Below are 25,746 nucleotides of genomic sequence, written 5' to 3' on the forward strand. Positions count from 1 at the left end.
GCCCTCCTGTTCACTGTGAGTTCAAACATCCCTAAAGCATTGGGATATAGTAAGAAAGTAGGAAAGTATTTTATTTTTGCAAATTATTTATTTGGAGATGACTGGTCAAATGTTTGCTCTTATTGATGTGTACAAGATAAAAAATCTTAAATACCACTGCCATATATGTATATCATAATCTGTTTTCTGTAAAATATTAAAGTATGCAGGATATTAATTGGCAATATGTGAGAAAAAGTTTCAGAGTCTTGTGGGTTTGTGAGATCATGGATTATGGAAAGGTCGACAGTTAGGTTTAGTACTGGATATCTTACGGCCTTTCATATGCTTAGGGTGCATTGTGAATCACCAAGAGGAGCTATAACTTTGATGTTTTCCCAAGGTGGTATGGTCAAAGAACTTCCCACCCATACCCAAATATCCCAGCAAGCACCCTTGGGAAATGCTTAATTTCATAGGACATTTAAGAGCATTAAATATTATTGTATATGTGAAAGCACAGAAGATATTGTAGAGCACTATACAAATATGAGGTATCGTTTGGAGGGGCTTTTACCCGTCTTGGCACTTGGACAAGCATTTAAGTGACTGAATTAATTGCTACTTAAAATATATTCATTGTTATTATTTATAGTTATTTAATTAATTAATTTTGAATATACATAAAGTCAGAACATGATTACAGCCCAACGGAAAACTGGGCACTGGATTGTTCCCTCTAACCATCTAATGATCTCTAAGGCTACTTCAGCAAGCTAGTGGTAGACTCTCAAATTAGTATTTTAGTCAAAGTGATGGAAGATTTTGATTGTAACATCTCTACCAGGAATCAGTTTATTTTTAGGTCAACCTGTAAGAATATTTTGTGGTTATATCCAGCATTTGCATCTGCCCACCACTTTGCTGTTATGATTTTGATTATACCATTTTCAGAATTAATAACTATTATGATTAAAGTAATTCATTAAGTAATTTAAATGGTGAAATTCTACAGTTCATGCTGTCTTCTGAAGGATGAGTGGACAAGAAAGTATATTATCTCAGAATACTGGGTTTGAACCAACTGACAAATCCATTTCTAGGGGAAGAAAAAGTTTTCCTGGACCTTGGAAGGGTCCCTGGCTGGGTTCTGAAAGTTAAACTGACAAAGATAGATTAAGAGACGAAAAGCATACACATTTTGTTGAGTTTTTACATGTACACAGAATACTTCACAAGACAATGAAGACCCAAAGAAGTGACCAGAGCAGGAAGCTTTAATACCTTTTAGACAAAGAAACAATAAATTTGTGAAGAATGGACAAGACAAAGCAGTTTGGACTAGGGGGTAGTAAGTGGTGAAGAAATAACTAGGAAGTTAAGGGTGAGTTTAACAAGGTTTGTTTGTACAGATTTCTTGGCCCCCAATTCCCCATCTCTGGTATAAGAATGTCTCCCTCCTCCAGGTACAAGAAGGGTACTTTTCACATGAAAGTTGTATAACGTGTTTCAGGAGAAAAGGGTGAGAGGAATGAGGTCAGCGTGACCTTTCTGCTTCTGCCATTTTAAACAATTTCTTCAGCTTAAGGTGTTAAATATGCCAACGTGCCATATTTTGGGGTAGTGTGTCCTGAAACCCATCAAAGCAAAGACTTTGCCATTCAATTTTCTTTTTTACAATAATGCCTAAAAAGTGGTCCTGATAATTAAAATAGAGTGCTACTATGAATAACACATTCTGAAGTTCAGAATTCTCAGTTTCTTTGTTTGCTTGGTTACTTGTTCTTGTTTTATTTTATTCTAATTTGTAAAGCCTTTCCCTATGAAGCCGTATCGACCACCTTTTAAGTGTAACATGAATGATTATTCCTTATGAAACTGAAAAAAAAAAAAAAAACAACTTGAAAAAACTAGAGGACACAAACAGGAAGTTTTTCAAATGTCCTTCAGTTTACTTGTTTGCATTTCCTCAGAAGAGACTGGTACAAAGCACTTTGGAGTTTATAATAGCTGTGAAAGCATTTATTGTTCCAAGGCTAATTTTAACCTGTGATAAAGATTGCTTTTTGTATTCAATTGAATGTGATATCCAGTAATTGTTTGTCAAGGCTAAGTGCTGTAGGACATAATACATTTTTTTAAATGGTGTTTTGTAATTATAATGCAAGCATATTTACGACCTAATATATGAAAGAATGTTATTGAGTTGGGGTGTAATAATTATGAAAAAATAGACTTTAAACTTTATTATTTCAATTATTAAATCTCATGGCTGCTTAACTTACATTTAGGGGAGTTTGACTGTATATTTGCTCAGATGAATGATTTTTTGTTAGCTGATTGGTTTCACAGATTCTTGGCAGAAATAAACTTCTTTTTTCTCCCTCATATTGCATCTTCTTATTTTAGTCAGTAGAATATTGGTGGGGAGGATTCCCTAAGATAGCCACAGCATGTGTGTGTGTTACCTAAACACACATTAAACACATACCTAAACTCATTTAATAATGAGTTTGAGATTATCCCAAAATCATAAATTTGTGTCATGGATGGAAAATGTTCAGATAGTAACATTTCTAATCTGAAAGATTTGCATGTTGAATGTTTTATAGTTTTATGGATAAATGAATTTTGCTATCCTAATCAGTGGTGGCTGAAAGTGATGATAGGGATCATGTCATACAACCTCATTATTTTCTTAGAGGGACACTAGAACCAGTATTTTCTAAAATATCATACAGGGCTCTATATCAACAGAGGTGTTAAGGTTGAGGAAGAACACACCAATCTTAGAGTTTTAGATGACTTACTCTAGAATACTTCCACCATCAGGTCTGCATCCTATCATTTTTTCTTTTTCCTGCTTGATATATTTTTTTGGGTTTTTTTGTTTTACTTTTTTTAAAACCATGAAACATAGCATGCATACCAAAAAAGTATGTGTAATTTAGATATATAGTTTAAGTAATAATAAAATGAGTTTATTATTTCTCATTTCACAAATTAAGATGTAGAATATAAGACATTTCTGTACCTTTGACTCTATGCACCCCTCCTCAGTTGCATTCCTTTCTCTTTCCTCTAGAGGTAGTAACTTAGATTTTGGGATAATCACTTTCTTGCTTTTGTTTATGTTTTGCCACATATGAATCCCTAAATAGTATATTTAGTTTTGCCTGTTTTAATACTTTATATAAGTATGATCACACAGTTTATATTCTTATGCTTTTCACTTATTGTTTAATCTTCTGTTTTTCGCATTTATTTTAGTTGAATTAGCATTAGTTCATTCATTGTCACTGCCATATACTATTTGCTCATCATTCCTTTTATTTGAAAATGTCTTTATTTTATCCTCATTCTTTTTTTTAATGTTTTATTTATTTATTTATTTATTTATTTATTTATTTATTTTTAATTTGGGCTTCTCATTGCGGTGGCTTCTCTTGTTGCAGATCACGGGCTCTAGGCACGCAGGCTTCAGTAGTTGCAGCATGCGGGCACAGTAGTTGTGGCACGTGGGCCCTAGAGTGTGTCGGCTTCAGTAGTTGTGGCACATGAGCTCAGTAGTTGTGGCTCATGGGCTCTAGAGCACAGGCTCAGTAGTTGTGGTGCATGGGCTTAGTTGCTCCACGGCATGTAGGATCTTCCCAGACAGGGATCGTACCATGTCCCCTGCATTGGCAGGCAAATTCTTAACCACTGTGCCACCAGGGAAGTCCCTATCCTCATTCTTGAGTTATAATTTTGAAGGTATACAGTTATTCTCAGTCAACATTTCTTCTTTATAGAAAATAGATTACTCTCTTCTGACTTCCACTGGCACTGTCAAGAAGTGCACTATCAATCTGCTTTTCCTTGTAGGTAGTCTTTTTAACTTTGGTTCCTTTTTAAGTCTTCTCTTTGCTTTTAGTGCTTTATTTACTACAAGGTACTAATTTTATTTATTTATTTATGAAGTAAAATTAACCTACAATATTATATTAGTTTCAGGTGTACCATGTACTGATTCAATATTTTTATACATTATGGAATGATCATCATGATAAATCTAGTTACCATATGTCACCATACAAAGTTATGTTATTGACTATATCCCCTATGCTGTACATTACATATCTGTGTCTTGTCTATTTTATGACTGTAAGTTTGTACCTCTTAATCCCCTTCCCCTATTTTGCCCATCTCCCTATACCCCTTGCCTCTGGCAACCACCAGTCTGTTCTCTGTATCTGTGAGTCTGTTTCTTTTGTGTTGTTTGTTGTTTTTTAGATTTGACAAGTAAGTGAAATCATGCAGTATTTCTCTTTCTCTGTATGATATTTCACTTAGTATAGTGCCCTCTAGGTGCATCCATCTTGTTGCAAATGGCAAATTCATTCTTCTTTATGGCTGAGTAATATTTCATTGTATATACACGTCATGTCTTCTTTATCTATTCCTCTGTCAGTGGATACTTAGGTTGCTTCCATAACTTTGCTATTGTAAATAAAGCTGCAGTGAACATTGGGGTACATATATCTTTTTGAATTAGTGTTTTTGTTTTCTTTGGTTAAATATCCAGAAATTGCTGGGTCATATGATAGTTCTATTTTTAATTTTATGAGGAACTTATATATTGTTTTCCATTGTGGTTGTACCAATCTACATTCCCACCAACAGTGCATGAGCGTTCCCTTTTCTTCACATCTTCAACAATGCTTGTTATTATTGTCTTTTTGATAATAGCCATTCTGACAGGTATGGGGTGATATGCCATTGTCATTTGATTTGCATTTCTCTGATGATTAGTGATGCTGAGCATCTTTTCATGTGTCTGTTGGCCGTCCGTACACCTTCTTTGGAAAGTGTCTATTCGGGTCCTCTGCCCATTTTTTAATCAGGTTTGTTTTTTATAATTGAATTGTATGAGTTCTTTATGTATTTTGGATATTAATCCCTTATTGGATGGGTCATTTGCAAATATCTTCTCCCATTCAGTAGGCTGCTTTTTGTTTTCTTGATGGTTTCTTTCATCTGTACAAAACTTTTTAGTTTGATATAGTCCCATCTGTTTATTTTTACTTTTGTTGCCCTTCCCTGAGGAGACAGATCCAGAAAAATATTGCTAAGACCAGTGTCAAAGAGCTTACTGCGTATGTTTTCTTCTAGAAGTTTAATAGTTTCAGATCTTATTTAAGTCTTTAATCCATTTTGAGTCTGTTTTTTATATGGTATAAGATAGTAAGTCTAGTGTCACTATTTTGCATGTAGTTGTCCAGTTTTCCCAACATCATTTATTGAAGGGACTATCTTTTCCCCCTTGTATATTCTTACCTTCTTTGTTGTAGATTAATTCACCATGTAGGTGTGGGTTTATTTCTGGGCTCTCTATTCTTTTCCATTGATCTAATGTGTTTTCCTTGAGTTTTTTGGTGTCCCTGGATCTGAAGACTGACATCTTTCATTAATTCTATTAAATCTCTGACAATATATATTGAAATACTTTCTCTTCTGATTGTCCCCATTATCTTCTTGTGAACTCCAGTTAGATTTCTCCTTTAATTCTCAATCTGTGTTTCATGTCTCTTTACCTCCATCTCATTTGTCTGTGCTACCTTTCAGGTAATTTTCCCAGATATATCATCAAATTGACTACTTCTCTTCATCTATGTCTAATCTCTTATTTACCCCAAACTATTAAGGTTCTTTTTTTTCCCAATTATTACTTTTTTATTTCTAGAAATTCTTTTTTTTATATTTTAAATTTTTATGGTAAGTTTTGAATTTCTTATTCTTTGATTATACATTCAAGCCTCTCTTTTATTTTTCAAACATACTAAACTTTTACATTCCATATTTGAAAATCTCAGTATCTGTGGGGGATTTTTGTTTTGCTTTGTTTTGTAGATTTGATTTCATAGCTTTTTCTTCCTACTGACTTTAATTTATGATGCCTTTTTTCCCCTCATTTGATTAGTAGAAATCTATTGTGAACTCATATCCCTGGGGTAAAATTTCCTCCAGAGAGATTTTGATACTGCTTCTACTAATTATCTGAAGACACTATGGCCAAGAGCCTTTTTTTAAAAATAAATTTATTTATTTATTTATTTTTGGCTGTGTTGGGTCTTCGTTTCTGTGCGAGGGCTTTCTCCAGTTGCAGCGAGCAGGGGCCACTCTTCATCACGGTGCGTGAGCCTCTCACTGTCGCGGCCTCTCCCGTTGTGGAGCACAGGCTCCAGATGCGCAGGCTCAGTAGTTGTGGCTCATGGGCTTAGTTGCTCCACGGTATATGGGATCTTCCCAGACCAGGGCTCGAACCCATGTCCCCTGCATTGGCAGGCAGACTCCCAACCACTGCGCCACCAGAGAAGCCCCTTTTAAACCAAATTTTCAACTTGTGGTTTTGGGGCCCACACAAGTTTGTATTCTTAGGAGAGATATTTTCTCTCTCATCCAATATTTAGGCTCAAATGGACACATACCCCATCATTACTCTATAGTTATTCTTTAGCTCAGAAAATGAGAGCATAACTTTTTGTTAGTGCTACCGTTATTTGGAGGCTTCTTGTCACATGACCACAATGCTTGTACCCTGACTATGTGGCTCTCTCAGATGTTTCTAAGCCATTAGAACTCAGGCTGTAGGCCACCTGGACTGGCAGAAACCTTGAGGGCAAATATCACCCTACAAAAGGTTTGCCTTGTGGATCTCTGCTTGGTTGTCATTTCTGATCTCGTGAGAAATTTCCTTATTTTGACACAGGTACAGTTGTGCATCTTTTGCTTTTGCTTTTTCATATCCTGTCAGGTATTTTTAAATGCACTATATTCTGAGGGCTTTCTCTCAATATCTTATTAATCATAATGCAAAAATGGAGAACTCCTGTCTGATTCTTTTAGATGTCCCCTTCCTTAAATAATAGCCATTTCATTTACAGTGGCTTCTCAAGTAAGACCACAGCATTTATACAATTTTATAAAAAGTAAAGTTTTTTTTTTTTTAATATTTATCATTTTCAATGAAAATCCTGCCCTAATACTTGAAGATGTTTAATAATTATTAGAAGTGACTCATGCTTATACCTTCACAGCTGCTGTTTTGGGCCCTAAAAGATTTCTTCAAAGCATATCACATGATCATCTTATGAGCAGGCCAGCAGAAATTTCTAAGTTAATTACAGTTTGGCAGAGTATATCCAAAATCTCTTATCTGAACAGTGAACCCAATAATTTAATCAGTCTGTCTGCTGATTAATCACGTTCTAATCCATCTGATATCAGCACTGAAAAAGCTCTTCATCTGTTTCTTGTAAGACTTATCTCTGTGAATGCACAGCTGCTGTGAGCTATTGGTATTAATAACTTGAATAAGAGACAGAACACAATGGATTCTCAAAGCCTGCAGAAAGAAGTTTGAACTCTTTAAAACAGTCATTCAAGACTCTCTAATTTGATCTAACTCTATGCAATCTTCCCATCCTAATTTCCTGTTGAGTGCCCAGCTTCAGCCCATGCACAGTTGCCTGAACTTTCACAACTTCTGCTTTGTCACTAAAGTTGGTGAATTGATGAATGAATAAATATTTATTTATCATATACCACATGTCAGCCATGTGCTCTATTATGTCATGTAATATCCTACAACCTCTCTGTGATATAGTGAAGCCATTTTGATAGATGAAAAAGTCAAAGAGCAAATCAAATTACTTTTTAGTGTCCTGTTTGCAAAGTTATAAACTCCTTGAAAAGGGGCAAGAGGAAAGACAAAAGGCTACAAATCTGTGACCCAGAATTTTACCAGTCAGACATGAATAAAATTCATAAATTAAATCTCCATAGTTGTGCAGTGTGAGAAACCAAATCTTCTAGATGTCTGACACTATCCAAGAGGAGAAAGACATTTGGCCCCAGGTGTGCACTTAGAGCATGTGAGTAAAATTCCTGCCTTGACATAGACATTCAGTATATTTAGTTTCTGTTCATCATTTCCTTTTTAAGCCTAATCAGGTTCTAAATTGTTTCCCTAATTATTCTACTGCACAATGTGCTGTTGTTTGTTTGTTTTTCCTCTTGCTCCTTCCACTCTCTTACCTTCCTTACATAGGGTAGCCATCAGTCAGTTCTGTCCAGCCCAAGATTGAGATTAAGTGCACCCCAGGCCATTTGTGTTGACAGTCGTCAGCACACCAGCACACTGGAAATACAGAATTCCCAATGTGTTCTAAAACATGAGAAGGTTTCAAAGGGTTCTTAGGACTTTGATCTTGCAAAGTTTGGGGCCACAGGAATAAGAAACGGATTATCAAGGTTGGTTCAAGACTATGGAAAGTTTAATTTCACTAAATGATAATGATTTTGTCTTTTTGCAGCCATTTTCCAAGTTAATGACACTTTATGAATGCCCATATCGTAATTTCTTCTTTCTAAGGTGAACCTGCATAGACTAGTCCTGGGTAGAAGACTTATTTAATAAGACGACTTGTTCAGCTCTCAGTTACTACATCTTTGTTTACATGAGCATCTGTGTGAATCCTGATTAATTCTACCCTGCTAGATACAGTTAATTAGACAAACGGTGACTATCAAACCCAAGTTAAGCGTGTCAGAGTCTCCACCACAGGGGTTGGTGGGCCTGAGAGATTACAAGTTTTGGGGAGAGACTGTATATCTTGTAACTTGGGACCTGTCACAGACCTGTGTTCTATCATAAGAACTGAGACAGAGGAAGCCCTCTGTAGAAAGAGAAAAGAATGAAGAGATATGCAAATAGAAGCAGAGAAAAGAGACAGAGGAACATTCCTAACATTCTGGCATTAGGTAATATATTTCTTTTCCTTAAAGCTCATATGCCACATCCCACTTTTAAAATTTAAGTTGTTCAAGTTGATTTATTTTTCTTGCAACTAAAATTAGTCCTAATTATTATCATATACATCAAATGTTAAATCACTAATAATTTTATTACTCATATCACATAAATACATCTAGATTCTAGTCTCGTCTCTAATGCTCATTAGAGCTGTGCAACAGTGGACAAGTCACTTTAATTTCTCTAAGACCTGGTTGTAGCATTAACTGCATGATGACAGAGTTGTGAAGATCAAATAGATGATCTATGTGAAAGATCTGTGCTATACAAATCTAAATTATTATTGTTTCTGCATTTTCAACACCACTGTTTCTCTGATAAATTATTTTGTATTTGTAGGATAACATTGTTAATCTTATTTACAGTGTTTTCCATGTGGATAGACAGATTTAAAGTTCCTGATGACAAATGGGTAAATTTTGTCACTAATTTAGGTTTTTGAGTGCTATCATTGTATAAGATACTAAGATGGAAAATTTATGTATTAAGAACAAATTCTCATCCTACCCATGTCACCCCTCCAAAACAACCAAGTGGAAATTATTCTGACCATTATAAAGTTTATTTTAGGGAGTAATCAAATATTAATATACTTAGTTCATGAAGAAAATAAAATGTTAGAGGGTTCTTTCATAACAGTGGAGTTGCACTAGAAACTGGGCCACTGTTGAATTTTATTTTACTTTTTGCTATTACCAGGGTAACAGTATGCCAGATTTATAATGATGGAATTATATTATGTAACAGGATATTTGTTAGATTTATCTGTAAAGTGAGTCTACTCTTTTATGGAATAATGAATACTTAAATCCCACTTATATAGAAGATGATATCTTTTAGAGGATGATTTTTCCTGCAGTGCATTACATTTTTGAAATTTTAGTTATTAAAACCAAATAATTAAAAGATTTTTTTGGATAAAAAACAACCAATTCACAGCAGAATCTTGGAAATTAAAAAGGAACAAATATCCCTAAGATTTAAGTTGCAGGTTTTCAGGTAAACCAACAAACCTTTAGCGATAGCTTATAACAATGTTCACTATGCTAGCACAAAGCTCATTAAACAGATTTCTCATTCTACCATGTGTTTCTACAGTTCAGGAATAAAGCTTCTTTGAAATTGCGTATCACTAATACTTTTAGAAAGCCTTTGTTGCTCCTCCATCTCCAATTTCTCCCCCAGCATCTACCTACTCCAAAAAGTAACAAAAGTAATTGTTTTAAATTATTCTCTTACTTATTTTTAATTTCATCACAGAAGTATGTTTTAGGTATCATATTCTATATTTTTTTACATCTTGCTCTTTTCACTCAACAACATATTTTTAAAATTCATCTGTTGTAGTATAGTAGCTGTGGTTCACCGTGCAAATTTTATTTTTCATTTTCAGCTACCAATTTTAGACCCCAATTCTTTTCCTAGTTTTTTACCAAGTCATCTCTGCAAAGTTTCCTTTTCCTATTCATTGATCCCATTGTGACTATCTTACTCCAGAAGTAACCATGGAAACAGCATGGTTTTTTGTTTTTTTGTTTTTTTAGGATAAGAGAGGTCAAGTAAATGAACTTAAACAAACAAATATAATCAGCCTATTTACCATTTCAATCTCTTTACTAGTGCTGAAAAATCACTATCATCACTTCAAATGTTAAGAGGTCACTAGCACTCCATTTTATAATGGTAATTACAAAATCACATGAAGCAGTGATATCACCTAATGATTTCTTATAAATAAACATCAATTTTTTAAAAAGTCTGAATATTGCTAATGTACTGAACACTAGAACTATGGTAATTCATCTTCTTTGTTATAGAGAATAAACTCTTATCTGTTCTAACTATTCTTGAATATGTTTATTTTGTTATATTAACTCCCTTAAGCAATGCTCATATGATTTTGCTATTAAATATTAAAGCAAAATATCATCTTGTAAAATCATACTCAGATTCTAGTATTCCCAGGTCAAATGCTTTAGTAAGTTATTGCCCAATTATTCAAGCTCTAACTTTAATCAGATAACCAAGGATAATTTGTTGTATCCAAGTTTTCATTCATCTTTCACTTAATTTAAAAAGTCTAAGTCTCAAGTCAGTGGAGAAGGTTTTTGACAAAGTAGTGGTAAATATGACTGAATTTGGGAAACAAAACCTAGAATAAAATTTATGTTATTGATTTATCACTGGATGACCATACTGGAATTTTGGCACTTTAGTTGAATTTAGAATATGCTGAATTTTTTAATTGCTGTGATGGTAACAGTTGACTCATGGATAGTTGACAAGTTCTACACAATAGGTGGCTGTAATCTGGGCCGTTATTAAGGATCTTTTTCTTTGCTTGAGTTAAGGAGAGAGAAAACTGACCTGTATAGAGAGGCACTACCTGTCATAAATCAACATAAATGAGTAAACAATCCCTGTCATACAATAGATAAAATTTCCCTTTGATTTGCCTTGTACTTCCTGTTGGATCTTGGTTAAAGAAATCATTGATAATCCTCCCACAGTATATTTACAGTTTAACATTGGATTATAGAAGAGGAAAATAAAACAATCCCAACATTAACAGTAAATTCAACTCACAGTACACAAAATCTCTAATGGAAGAATTTGAGGTTTTAAGGTATCACTGAGGGAGGACATTTGAAGAAAGAAGCATTTGCTTGACTGTCCTCCAATTAAATGTTGTCATCTTATTGACCCTTTTGGCTGTTGTGAGTTCTTGGCCGAATTGTTATTAGGAGGAATACTGTAAAATAGCATATGGCTTAAAATTCCTGGACTATTGAGATTTTCCTTATTCAGTATAGCTGTGATTCTTCCACTCATGTCTTTTTTATTTTATGATATTAACAAAATATCTACACATTCTATGAAGATATGGGCACAGCCTAGGGCACAGATATAAGAGGCAACTATACTTGGTTAAGGTCCTGATAGGAAGAAATCATCTTATCAGGACTTTAACCTAAGAAATCTCCTAACCCAAGAAGTCCCCTAGGTGGCCATGGACCAGGTTAGGAATTCTTATCCACTTGAACTGGAAAAGCATAAGAGTTGGTTTATATCTGAATGGGGCCATTCTATTTGGATCCTAGAGATCAGATAAATCCAGCAACTTAGGGTCAACAGTCAGAAAGGTCTTAGAAGCTGCAGGGTGATCAAGTTCATATATGCTTTCTGTCATCAAAGATCTACAGTAGGCTAGGATGGGGAGAAGTGGAGTAATGGGCAATCTGCATCACTGCATGCTGGTATCGGGATCTAGCCATAGTGTGGGGTGGGGGACTGTATTCAAAGAAGGGGTCCCTGAGGGATCAGGGGAAGCAAGTAAATGGTCCAGTAAGAAAGGATTTAAGCAAAGAACGAGTTCCTAAAATTTGACTATAAGCCCAAACCCATTTGTTTGTTCAGCAACAGAATGAGGCCAGCAACGAATACCTTATAGTTCCTGCCTCAGGACAAGACCTATTCTAGTGCCTAGGGTTCTAGTTTAGGTTCCTTCATTATACATTATTTGAAACAACAAGGACCTACTGTATAGCCCAGGGAAGTATATTCAGTATCTTGCAATAACCTATAATGGAAAAGAATCTGGAAAAGTATATATACATATATATGTATATGTGTGTGTATATATATATATGTATATGTGTATATATATATGTATATGTGTATATATATGTATATGTATATATATGTATATGTATATATATGTATATGTATATATATGTATATTTGTATATCTGAATCACTTAGCTCTACACCCGAAACTAACACAACATTGTAAATCAACTGTACTTCAATTGAAAAAAAAAAAAAAAAGAAAGAAAAATACATTATATGAGCACTTACTAAAGGCCAGGCTAGAAGCTGGACATGTAATAGTAAACAAGCTATAGTTCCTTCTCTTCAAAAGTTTACACTCTACTGAAAAGTACTGACAAGAATATAGACAATCACAATACAGAATGTAAAGAGTACCAAATGGGGAATGGTACTCTTGGTACCATTGTTATTGTTATGATGGTGTGAGTCAGAGCAGATTAAGACTTAATGGTGCTGGAGAGATCAGAAAAGATTCCTAAGTAGACTGAAGTCTAAGCTAAGACCTGAAGAATGGGCAGGAGCAGGGAGTCTAACACACGAGTCAGTTTTGTTGAATAAGCAGAAAGTGCCACTTCCAATGTAGGGGTTCAGAATTAGCATCCCCAAAATGTGTCACTTTGGCATGAAGGTTACTTTGAGATAAAGGCAGTCAAGATAAAGGCAGTCAAGAGAAACTACTGCCCCTCCTTTAAGTACCTAGAAGAATTTAAATTTGGGATTTTTCCCTGAAAAGAGTTATTTACCTAAGTGTCTCCATCTATTCAACAGGGCAAACATCTAGTTACCAAACATCTACTCTTCTTCTTATTGTCCTATAATGACCCTTCTGTTCTTGGAAGCCCCAGATCCCTATCTCTTTCCTTAGCTCAGGATGGCATTTATACTTCATTTAACCTTTCTGTCTCTGAACCTCTCATGTATGTGGGGACTCTGACACTCTTAGGTATGTAGGATTCCTGTACATATGAAGTTAAATTCCATTTCTCCTGTTAATCTATCTCATGTCAATTTAGTTCTTAGACCAGCCTGAAGAACCTAGAAGGGTAGAGGAAAGTTTTCTTCCTCCTCAACACAGGTCAATAAATTACAAAATGGTCATTTAAAACAGGTGCCCTTTCATTTGTGGAACTACCCATTGCCAGGGCACATGACTTGGTAAACTGAATATGGACGCTCTTCACCTCCTTGGTCCAATTCTCCTGTGCAGAGCACAGACTGTGACCTAGATTGGACTTATCTAGGTGAAGAAAATTTAGAGTAGAGGGGATAGCAGAGGAAAGGAGGAACTCAAGGCTTAAATATATGGCTCTTGAAAATTGAAACATAAGAGAAAATCAGCCTAATTTGAATGAAACATTTCTAGAATTTTTTTCTCAGACCATGACAGCATGAGAGTACCTACCTGGGTGACCTGCACAGAAGCCACCTGCAGGTACGCAGAGCACACATTTAAGCATTTGCCAAGATAGAAATTGGACCCACTAGGCTTGAGCTTCCTGGAGTGACTCTACTTGTCATTTTACCCATTAAGATCGCGTAACATGGTTTCACAATAGCAAATCAAAGTAAGGCTGGTGGTATTCCTATGATTACAATAAAAGTAGAATGGCTTAATTAGTAAAACATTAACTGGCAGGATTCCTATAAGTAAAAATGTACATATTTAAGGTGGCTTATTGTAACATTTATAACATTTATTTTATAATATACTAATTCGTATGTAAAAGTGAATGTAAATTGCCAGAAATTAACATGCAATGTGAAGAAAAGTCCTTTTATCCTCTGCAACTGTAGCATTTGGCAGATTCAGGAATAAATAATCTTTTGTGGCAAGGGTATGCCTTATCAAACATATGCAGATCAGCACTAATTAATGCTAATTAAGGTTTCCTGTCTATCTAGTTGGAAAAACGTCCAAATGTTATGAAATCCAGTTAGTATGCCTATTACGCTAATTGTTTTATATGGGGTGGTTCTTAATTAAAATATGTAAATTGACCTTAATTGCTATATACTAATGGGGGTTCATGTTATCTCACTAAAAGTGACAAGATGGTGAGGAGGGGTACTTAAAGGAATAGTTCTGATAGCTCCTTAACTAAATGACCTTTACTCAAAATTAATTTTAATTGGAAGCTGGCTAAAGAAACATTTTTCTGTCTTTGTTTCTTTTTAGTTTTTAGCAATGTAAGAATGTTACTCTTCTTTGTTAATACAGCTTTAGAAGCAGTATGGATTGTTAATTACACTTAACAAGCAAGTTAATTTGACTGTTTACTGTTTATAGTTATCAGGAAGTTATTGATATCCTCATTTCAGTCTTGGGAAAAATTAGTTCTCATTGAATGTGAATTTATAGTTAGAATCATATAGGTAAGTCAACCTAGTTTGTTAGAATGTATGTTAAAGTTTGATGAGCCAGTCTTGCTAATATGTACTCCTTAGCTGATTTATATTGAAATTACTTTTTAGAAAAAAAATTTGTTTTCTTTACAAACATTAACTCTTATTTGAGTTAAAATCTCATTGGAGATGCTTAGATTAAATAGACTGAAATGATTTTCTTACATTTTACTTATCGTGTTTTTATTTATTATTTAATTGCAGACAAATTAAAGTGTGTATGCCCAAAACCAGTGTAAATGAATTTACATATTTTTCCACTGTGCTAACCTTGCAATTATAGGAAGTAATTTAAATAAAGCTAACAAATATTTTATTTTACTTTTTCATTTGAAAGTAGTTTATGTTCAACTGTAATTTAAAATATATTAAAAATGTGAGGCAGGACTTAGTAGAATACTGTCATATGAAAATGAGCATAGAATGAAGATAACAGTTTTTCCTTTGTAGAAAGGAGACCCAATATCTTTATTCTTTCAACAGGACATAGTGACAAATATTTCACCCAGAATCATCCGGGGGACCACCTCTGGCCCCATGTATGGCCCTGGACAAAGCTCCTTCCTGAATATTGAGCTCATCAGTGAAAAAACGGCTGCATATTGGTGTCAAAGTGTCACTGAACTAAAAGCTGACTTTCCAGACAATGTAAGTGTGATTTAACGTCTAAAACAAAAGAATTGGCATAAGTTGGTGAATGTTTATTTAAACATCCAATTCATAGGCTTATAAATATTAATGTGTATAATATATTTTATTAAAGAATCTGCCAGTTGCTTTGCTGATGCATAGAAAGATAAAAAAGAAAGAAATGCTCAAGAACTCATAAAAATCTGCACAATGTGAGGCTTTGTTATAAATGGGTGCCATGTAGATGGAAGAAGTATCTACATAAGCAGGAGGAAGAGAAATGAAATACTCATTTTATTGAGTTGGTTTTCACTGAATGTGGCTACTATTTATGAAGGTGATGACCTTAGGAAGAAATTGCAGACTGTAAATCATTTTAAATATAAAGCTGAGGCAGAAGCAGAATTTCTTGTATAGTTTAGATTTTTTCAGTGGGAAATAATTCACCAAATAATTTTAACACCTTTATTCTGAATGAGTCAACTATCTTTTATAAAATGTTTTTTTTTTCTTCTAAAGTACTATACACAAATATTACAGTAATATCAGGCTTATGTATGATACTTCATTTTTTGTGGATTTTTATATATTGCCTATAGTTTTTTAGTCCACAGATAGTATTTTCTCTTCAATAATTGGTTAGTGTTGTCTTTAATGTCATTCATTCATTCTCCTCCTCCTCCCCCCAGCCCCCTTCACCGTACACACACATGCACACACACACATTTCTCTCTCTCTCAGTGAGCTGGTGGTGAATTGAGGTTGAAGTTTGGGATGATGTATGTTTGCATTGTAGAAAAGATTTCAAAGACAAATGAGAACACTTCAAGTATTCTAATAATAAATATTTTAAAATCTAATGAAATTTGTGGATGTTTGCCCACAAACTGATAAATCAGGAAATTTTACAAAGGAACTTTAGCTATCACACTATCACCTAGCTCATCAAGTTTCTTTTTCTATTTTAGAAGGCTCTAATTGTTTCAAAATTCTCTCTTATCTTGAAACAAAATATAATCACATAAGATACAATCTATCTTCCTCAATTCAACCCTTCAGATGTGAAGGGAACTATAAAGGCCATCTGAAATCTATAGCTTCTGCTCAGAAATTTTTCACTTTCTGAGCTTGATGTTGCAATTATCTGTTTGCACATTATCTAATCAACTCTAGTAACAATTGTGTTGGACTCTTTGTGTTTTAAAGAATCCACATGTTTTGGGAAGTTTTTCTCAGAATGACAAGGACAAAAAGTGGGCAACCATAGAAATAATTATTAGTATATTTTTAAACAATCTACAGTGTTAAGTAATACTATGCTAGGTACTGAACATGCAATAAAATAATAATAAATGGTAATAAGTGTGAGCACTTACCTAGTATTCACTCTGTGCTAGTTATGGTTATAAATGCTTTATATATTTTAACACTCATTTAATTTTTCAACAACTTTATAAGATAGGCAGTATTATTTTCCCCATTTCACAGATGAGGAACTGAGGCACACAGAGTTAAGTAGCATGCCCAAGGTTCACAGCTATTATATGGTGAAGCCAGAATTTGAACTTGAAATTTGATTTCAGCATCCATGCTCCTGTCTAGTAATAGTGTTCACTAGTGCACCTGCTTATATTGCAATATCATTTCAGGCCCTTAAAGGCTCAGTGTTACTTATATTAATGCAAAATAAGAACAGTATGAAATATTCTTTCAATAGTATTTAGATGAGCCAATGTATCTGAAAAAAATCCCTTTTTCTGGAAAATAACACCTACCAATAACTTGTCTGAAGCTCACCTGATACTTTCTACCCTCTCTTGAGGAGGAATAAGATGTAATAATAATGGCCTCCAAGAAATGACAGTAAGTAGACAAGAAAGTTGAGACAAAACCCTTGCTTTGTGACCCTACAGTCAAGCAGAAAGACTTGAACACATTTAAATGTTCTTTTCAATTTCCCTGGAAATAATTTTCTTCTCCTATAGCACTTTTTCTTCTGAGAAAACAATGCAGCTTTTCTTGTTTCTAATTCTTTCACCATTTAGATTATATTCATTATTCTTTTTCTGTGTTCTTAGAATTAATTTCTAACATTTTTACTCCCCATATCAAAGATAACATTTTAAATACAATTAAAATGGCATTCCCATTTGAACCCATAGAAATAATATGTGTGCACCTAGATATTGCCATGCTGAGAGTAGAATATCCCCCACTGTTTTGGAATTACTCTGATGCCAAACCCAATGAGCTGAATGAAAGAAGGTGACCCTTCATTTTCCACGTTTAATTATCACTCTCACTGGAGTTTTCCCACATCATTCTCGAGTGTGTGGCTGCCACCTTTAATGACAGGGATCAGATAATTCAACCTATTATGGCAGCTTCTAAGCAAGGGCTAACTCTTCTGAAAAAGGAATTGTGCCGGGGAGCATATAGTTCAGCTAACATCAGCAGCCAGTATCTTTCTTTCCAGAGAAAGTAGGCACCAGTTGACCATGAACTAAAGGAGACAGCTGGAAGAACATGTTGAATATAAAGACATTAAGACCCCCTGAAATATATTGTAAGGGCTTGTCTCTTAACTGTCACAGAATTATACCAAAGCCTACACTTATACCAGATTTCTGCTTGGCTTTCAAGGTTTCCTTTTATTTACCTGTGGATTAAAGTTGGCACACTGATCATTGTAGTGACAATTTATTACTAAGAGTTTTTTTTTTTTTTCTTTCCTAAGCTGAGATTTTGCAATGCTTATTATGAAATGTATTGTGTAATTAGGGCTTACAGAAATCAATTTTAAGTGAATCCTTTAATTCTCACTGCAAAAACCTTAGACATCATATACTTTAGGCTTGCAAAAAATTTTTACCAAGAAATACATGCTGCATTTTGTCTGAATGCACTGAATTAGCAAGCGAAGACTGGCATTTTCTATCATTTGTGGCAGCTAAAGTGAGAGTTAGGCAAAAGATAGGGATTCATCAGTGAATCAGCTGGTGAAGATAGAAAAGGGAATGATGGCTTTGTTAGAGAAATTAATAAAGGAAGAACAATTGGTATGTAAATATACTTCTATTTAAGACACCTCATTTCTACTGAAACCCATTCTCAGTTTATTACTGAGAGATGGGCATTGCACACGTTATGTTCAAAATGACTCCAAAGAAGTTGCTCTCCGTCAGCATTCTGAAGATGCTTTCCTGACCAGTAGCCTCTAAATACAGAGTTCTTAACCTTGTGTGTGTGTCATGGCCTCCATAAGCACCCTGGTGAAGCCTAAAAGCCTCTTTTAGAATACTGTTTTTCAATGCATAAAACAAAATTCATAAGGTAATAAAGGATTCCCATTATATTAAAATAAAATTCTTGAAATATTTTAAAAAATATGATGTAGCAAAATATGTTACTCTTTAGTAAGGCACTAAAAATACAGTCTAATGGCAGATCTAATACCTACTGCAGTCTTGATATAATGGCAACTCCAACTGATACCCTGAGATAGCTGCAGCAACTCTACATCTCTATGTGATTTTCTCTGGTTTCTGTTGGTGCAAAGTCATAGGTATTGATAGTGTTACACTGGTTTGTTGCTTCATGATGGAGGAAGTGCTAAATTTCAGTGAAAGGCTAGTGAAAATAAAGATCTAATTTTTTTTTCCATCCAAGTTCATGAATTTTCTGTTTTCTATCAAGGTTTCTAAGGACCTCAGATTAAGAACCTGTGTCCAGCGTTTCTCAATTCTGGTTGCGTATTAGAATCTCCTAGAGAGCTTCAAAAATTGTATTTATGGTTAGGCCCTATACTAGTTGAATCATTTTAGAATTCTGGCATGGATACAGTGAATATAGATCTGTGTGTGTGTATGTAAGTATGTGTATAGATATGTGTATGTGTGTGTGTTTATATTTTTTATAAAGTTCCTCAATTGATTCTACTACATATACCATCAATGTCACTCATGAACTTTGACATATATCATTAAATATTTATAAAACTCCTATACCAGAACTATTTACTGGGAGCTGTTTATATGTGCTAAGGGTTTTATGTATCTGTGAAACAGAGATTTTCCCCATTTTACAGATGAGGGAACTGACATTTAGAGACATTGCATTAACTGTTAGTATGTAAATGCTTTGGGACTGGAAATCTTTCCATTACACCATGAAGAACCTGAGAAATTAAGAACATACATGTTACTATCTTCCCTTGTCAACCCACTCAGACGGGCCAATTAGATTGAGCTTTCTCAACTGCAGACTGTCAAAAGAAAAAAACAAACAAACAAATCTTTTCATTTGACAAAGGAAGTTCTGTCATCAGTCAATCATTATCTTGTCATTAGTTCCAGTGAAGAACACTTTATAGCTCAGCTCTTTTTGCTTTGCAGGGATATAGGTGTCTATAGAAAACAATGCCAGTGACTCAATGTGGACCTTGGCTTGAATTGTTACCTGGCCTCATTTTAAGTTCTGTATTTGAAAATAGGGAAGTCGAGGGACTGAGTCAGATCTAGTTATCCTCCAAGCAGGAGGATGCTCCCTACTTATTCAGTGGACATTTGTCACCCCATTACTCCTGCACAGTCTTCTTACAGGTGCCACAAAGGCTGACTCAGCAGAAGTGGTCTTCCTTTTCTTTGAAGTATGTATAATTAAGTCCAGCTAATTAGAAATAGGGGATTGTGTTACCCATTCAGTCTGTTCAGATAAATTTGTAACAAATGGAACTACAATAAATGTATTGTCAGGAAGCAATGATCAGTGTAAGTTCATTACTTTTGCTTTCTGATCACAGAGCTTACAAAGCACAAACAGCACCTTAGCTCTTCTCTCCTCGTATCCCAAAAAGGGTATTCACCAACAGAAACGTAAGAGTCTCTGCAACTGGAGGCATTCCTTCTTTGCTCCATCTGGAATTATTTGAGCTTATAAAGTCCCTGTTTCTATAAATGTCTACATATTCCCATGCTGATTTATTTTAAATAGATTAGAAAACTGCTGGATCAGGTACTGAAGGGAAGCCTAGTATATCCTCCAGGAAGCTCTTCTCTTTTTTACACCACAGCTTGAGTAATGATTTTGTAATATTGTTCGTGAATTCCAGAGGACATAGATATTTCCCAGCCTCGCTTTTTTGCTAAAATCCAGGACAATTATCTAGTGGCATTACTTTATTATTTTTTTAAAAAAAGATCTGTCTAATGTACAAAAATCAAAATAAATCCAAAATGATTCACAATTAGCCATAGGCCAAGCACTGATTTGGTTATGCCCAACAAACCTTAAAGACCAGACCTGAAAGGATAAAAATATGTCCAAGTAATTTAATTGCAACTCAGGAAAAAGCTCAAGAATATTTATAGGAATACAAAATATCTAGTACCAAAAAGATAAAGTTCAATGTCTGGCATCCAATTAAAAATTACCTAGTATGTAAAGAAATAGGAAAATAGTCCCAAAATAATAAAAAAAAATCAATCAGTTAAAACTGATATGATGTTAAAATTAACAGGTAAGTACATTAAAACTGTTATTCCATACATTCAAAAGGCTAAGTTAAGCCATGGAAGATAGATAAAAGACCTAAATCAAAATTCCAAGCATGAAAACTACAACAAAAAGGATGGAAAACACACTGGAAGTTATTATCAGCATATTGGCACTGAAGAAGAAATAATTAGTAAATTTGAAGATACAGCAGCAAAAACTATCCAAAGTGAAACACACACACACACACACACACACACACACACAGAGGTTGAGAGAGAGAGAGAAGAAAGTAAACATACCATTCGTGAGCTGGGAAAAACTTCAAATGGCCTAATATATACTGGAATTCCTGAAATTTGAAGAAATAATAGACCAAACTTTCCCAATTTTTCTTAAAACTATAAGCCTCCCACTATGCAAACAAAACAAAACAAACAAATAAAAGTAATAAACAAGAAACTTGATGAACTCCAAGCATGAGAAACATGAATAAAATTACACCAAGGTAATACATCGTAATCAAATTAATTAAACCAGTGATAAAGAGGAAAACTTCAAAGCAGTCAGGGACAAAAAGCGTGTTCCATACAGAGGAACCTAACATAAGGGTTACTGCTCTGATTTGTCATCAGAAACAGTGCAGGTTACGGGCTCTGCGGCTCAGAACTGGGTCCAGCTCTGCCTCTTCACCGCGGGGACTCTGGAAAGACACCTCTCCGGTTGTCACTTCTTCTTCTGTAAACTGGGTTAGTCACAGGTAGTTCTGTTTTTAACTTGCCGAGGAGCCTCCATACTGTTTTTCCATTGAGGCTACACCGTTTTGCGTTCCCACCAGGATGAACGTTGAGGACATGCGCTGAGTGGAATAAACCAGTCCCAGAAAGACAAATCCTGCGTGATCCCACTCATATGAGCTATCTTACATGGTCTAATTCATAGACTCGAAGAGCGGAAAGATGGTGGCTAGGGGCTGAAAGGTTGGGGAGATGAGGAGTTATCGTCAACGGGCAAAATCTTCAGGCGAAAGGCAGATGAACGAGCTCTAGAGAACCTGAGTACAGCACTGCGTCTGTAGCCAACAGCACTGTATTGTGCCCTTAAAACCCTAAGACGGTAGAGCTCATGCTAAGTGTTCTTGCAAAATACAATAACATTTTTTAAAAAATAAAGAGGGATGAGCCATCCATCCCTGGCCCTGCTGGCGGTGGGGTGATTCGTGCTTGTGGATGGGGCACCTTTGCCCACCAGGCACACCGCACGGAGTGGGGTTCATGTCATCGGAGGGGAAAGCCTGACTGGCTCTAGGTTCTTCGTCAGACTTGGGCCGAGGGGCCTTTCTGTCACTGGGAAATTTCAATGCAGTTTTGGTGATTAGAGCTTGAGAGAAGCCCCTGCTGTCGGGTTTAGAACAGGCTTCACTGGGCAGCACACCAAGGGCCACAAGTCTGGGTCCAAATCCTGCTTCTGCTGTGAATCAGCTGTGGGGCCCTAGGCGAGTCATTTCCCTTCCTTGGTCCTGAAGACTCTTCTAGAAAAATAATGATGTCTGAGGCATATTGAGCCCTAAGCACTATGCATACATGATTTCATTACTTAATTTTCCTAAGGCCTACGAGGCAGGCACCGTGATTATCACCCCCATCTCACCATGGAGGATTCTGAGGCTGAGAGGCCCTGAGTAACTGATGAGTTACCCTCTCTGTAGAGTGTTGGCTCAGAGACAAACCCATGCTTTATTCTAGCAGGTGAGTAGATAACATTCCCATAGTCTGGGATTCTAGCCCGATCATGGAGTTAGCATCACTGAATAGAAAAGTGTCCTCCCTTGAGACAGGGTTGGTTTTTGGTAATTCACTTCATTTCTTCCTCCCTCCCTCCCTTTTTCAGGTTTATTGAGGTATAATTTATTATTATTGAGGTATAATTGACATGTAAAGTTGTAAGATAATTAAAGTTGTGCATTGAGGTGAAAAAAAAAAAAGAAACAGTGCAAGTTAGAGGTCATCTTTAAACTGCTGAAAGATTTAAAAAACAAGCAAACAAAAACTGTTAACCTAGATTTCAAAATTCAGTAACATATCTTTCAGAATACAATGAAATAAGTACTTTTTCAATCATAAAAAGATGGAAAGAATTCATCACCAGGAATCTGCACTACAGGAAATGTTAAAAGAAAATGTTTAGGTTGAAGGAAAATGATGCCAGGTTGAAATATGGATCTACACAAAGGAGTAAAGAGCACCAAGATTTGTAACTACATGGGTAAATAATTCTTTAAATTATTTATTCACTTTAGAAGAGAATTGGTTGTTTAAACAAAAACGTATTATAAGATAGTGTGGGGAGTTTATAACATACATGAAGGTAAAATATATGACAACAATAGTGCAAAAGTTGTGAGGAAGAAATGGAAGTATACTACTGTAAGCTTCTAAAACCTTATATAAAGTTTTATATCCCTTGAAGGTAGACTGTGATAATTTAAAGATATATACTCTAAGCTCTATACAACCACTAAAATAATGTGACTTAGTTACAGATAAAACATGAACAATAAAGGTGTAAGATAGAGTTAAACAAAGTACTCACACCAAAAGAAAGTAAAATTAAACCTAACCATATCAATAGTCAAATTAAATGTAAATGGTCTAAACATCTCAATTAAAAGCCAGAGATTTTCATATTTGGTTAAAAAAAACCAAGATTCAACTGTATGCTGCCTACAGGAGAAAACAATTTAAAATATGAAGACACAAATAGGAGAATATTGAAGCAATGGAAGGAGATATACAATGGTAATTCTATTCAAATACAGTCTCATAATACTGATAGCAAAGTAGTTGTAAAAGCAAAGAATATTATCAGGGGCAAAAAAGATCAACTTATAATGATGAAAAAAATTCATCCAGAGTTGATAACAATCCTAAATGTTTTATGACTTAATAACAGAGCTCAAGAAACCTGAATAAAAAACTGATAGAGCTGCAAGGAGCAATGGGAAAACTCAAAATTATAATTGGAGATTTCCATACCTGCCTGTCAATAATTAATAAAACAATAGAATGAGGCTGTTGAGGATTTGAAAAATGCTATCAACTTATCTAATTGACGTTTATTGGACATGCCATCCAAAGGCAACAGAATACACAGTCATTTCAAGTACATGCATAATATTTACTACAATAGGCCATATTCTGAGCCATACAAGTCTAAACAATTAAAAAAAAATTTAAATCATCCAAGGTATATACTCTGCCCACAACAGAGTTAAATTTGTAGTCAAAAACAGGAATGTATTTGGAAAATCCCCAAATATTTAGAAAATAAATAATATACTTCAATAACCCTCGGTTAAAAGAGAAATCACAAGCAAAATTAAAAATTATTTTGAACGGAATGAAAATTAAAATACAAAATATCAAAATTTGTGGTATATCATACAAGCATTACTTGAGGGAAAATCTATAGCATCAAATACATGTATCAGAAATGAAGATCTCAAATTAATGACTACAACTTCCACCTTTAAAAACTAGAAAAAGAGAAAATTAAACCCAAAATAAATAACATAAAGGATATAATGAAGATGAGAGGAGGAAATTGATGAAATAAATAACAGAAAAATAATAGAAAATGTCAAGGAAGGTAAAGCTGATTCCTTAAGAAGACAAATAAAATTGATAAAACTTTAGCCAGACTGATCAGGAAAAAAAAGGGAGAAGAAACATAAATTACCAATATAGGGAATGAGGGAAGTAACACCACTGCAGATTTTACAGATATAAAACAGAAAATTACAGAATATTATGAACAATTTTATGCAGATAATCAACTTAGGTGAACTGGACAAATCCCTTTAAAGACACAAATTTTCAAAGTGTATTCAAGAAGTAATGGATAACGTTAAAGAAATTGAATTACTGGTTTAAAACATTTCCATGAAGAAAACTAGAAGCCCAGATGGCTTCATGAGTGAGTTTTACCAACCATTTAAGAAAGAATAATGCCAATTCTACACCTACTTTTTCAGAAAAGAAAAACAGAGGAAATACTAACTAAATCTGTAATGCCACACTTTGATATCACAACCAGATAAAGGCAGGACAAGAAAAGAAAACTATGGACCAGTGTTCCTCATTAACATAGATGCAAAAGTTCTAAACAAATTTACAAATATTAACCAACAATATATAAAGAATATAATACATCATGAACAAATGAGGTTTATTCTAGGAATTCTGGTAGGTTTAACATTTGAAAATAATATAATTCACATAAGTTGCAAACTAAATAATAACAACAACACAAACAGGAAAAAACATTTGAAGAAATTCAAAAATGCTTCCCTAACTTTTAAGTAATTTCAGCAAACTAAGAATATAAGAGTAATTTCTTAACCCTCTAAAATGCATTTAAAAAAAATCCCTAGAGCTAACATTCTAGTTAATGGTAAAAGACTGAATACTTTCTTCCTAAGGGAAATAAAATAACGATATTTGCTTTTGCCATTTCTAGTACACATTGTGCTAGAGTTCCTGTACTGTTTAATAAGAGAAGACAAATAAAAGATACGCACATTGCAAAGGAAGAAGTAAAACTACCTTTATTCACAGATGACATGATTATTTATGTAGAAAATCTGACTGAATATACCAATAAAAACCACTTTATTTACAAAAGCAGGCAGCTAGCTTACAAGTTACTGTTTTCAGATTTGATTTTTTAAAGCGTTGCATTAAAATACTGTTTATCTTCATTACTAACTTTTCTTG

At 34.6% G+C, this 25,746-nt stretch overlaps 1 protein-coding gene across 1 annotated transcript in view; it reads left to right on the top strand.

Annotated features, from left to right (window-relative positions):
• Positions 1-25,746, top strand: part of DPYD (dihydropyrimidine dehydrogenase) — an 813,917-nt gene that overhangs the window by 466,657 nt on the left and 321,514 nt on the right. The window contains exon 14 of the mRNA XM_061183827.1: positions 15,332-15,496. Coding sequence (XP_061039810.1) covers positions 15,332-15,496 — 165 coding nt within the window. The remainder of the gene's footprint in view (positions 1-15,331; positions 15,497-25,746) is intronic.

This window comes from Eubalaena glacialis, chromosome 3, assembly GCF_028564815.1.
Source record: "Eubalaena glacialis isolate mEubGla1 chromosome 3, mEubGla1.1.hap2.+ XY, whole genome shotgun sequence".
NCBI classification, from domain to species: Eukaryota; Metazoa; Chordata; class Mammalia; order Artiodactyla; family Balaenidae; genus Eubalaena; species Eubalaena glacialis.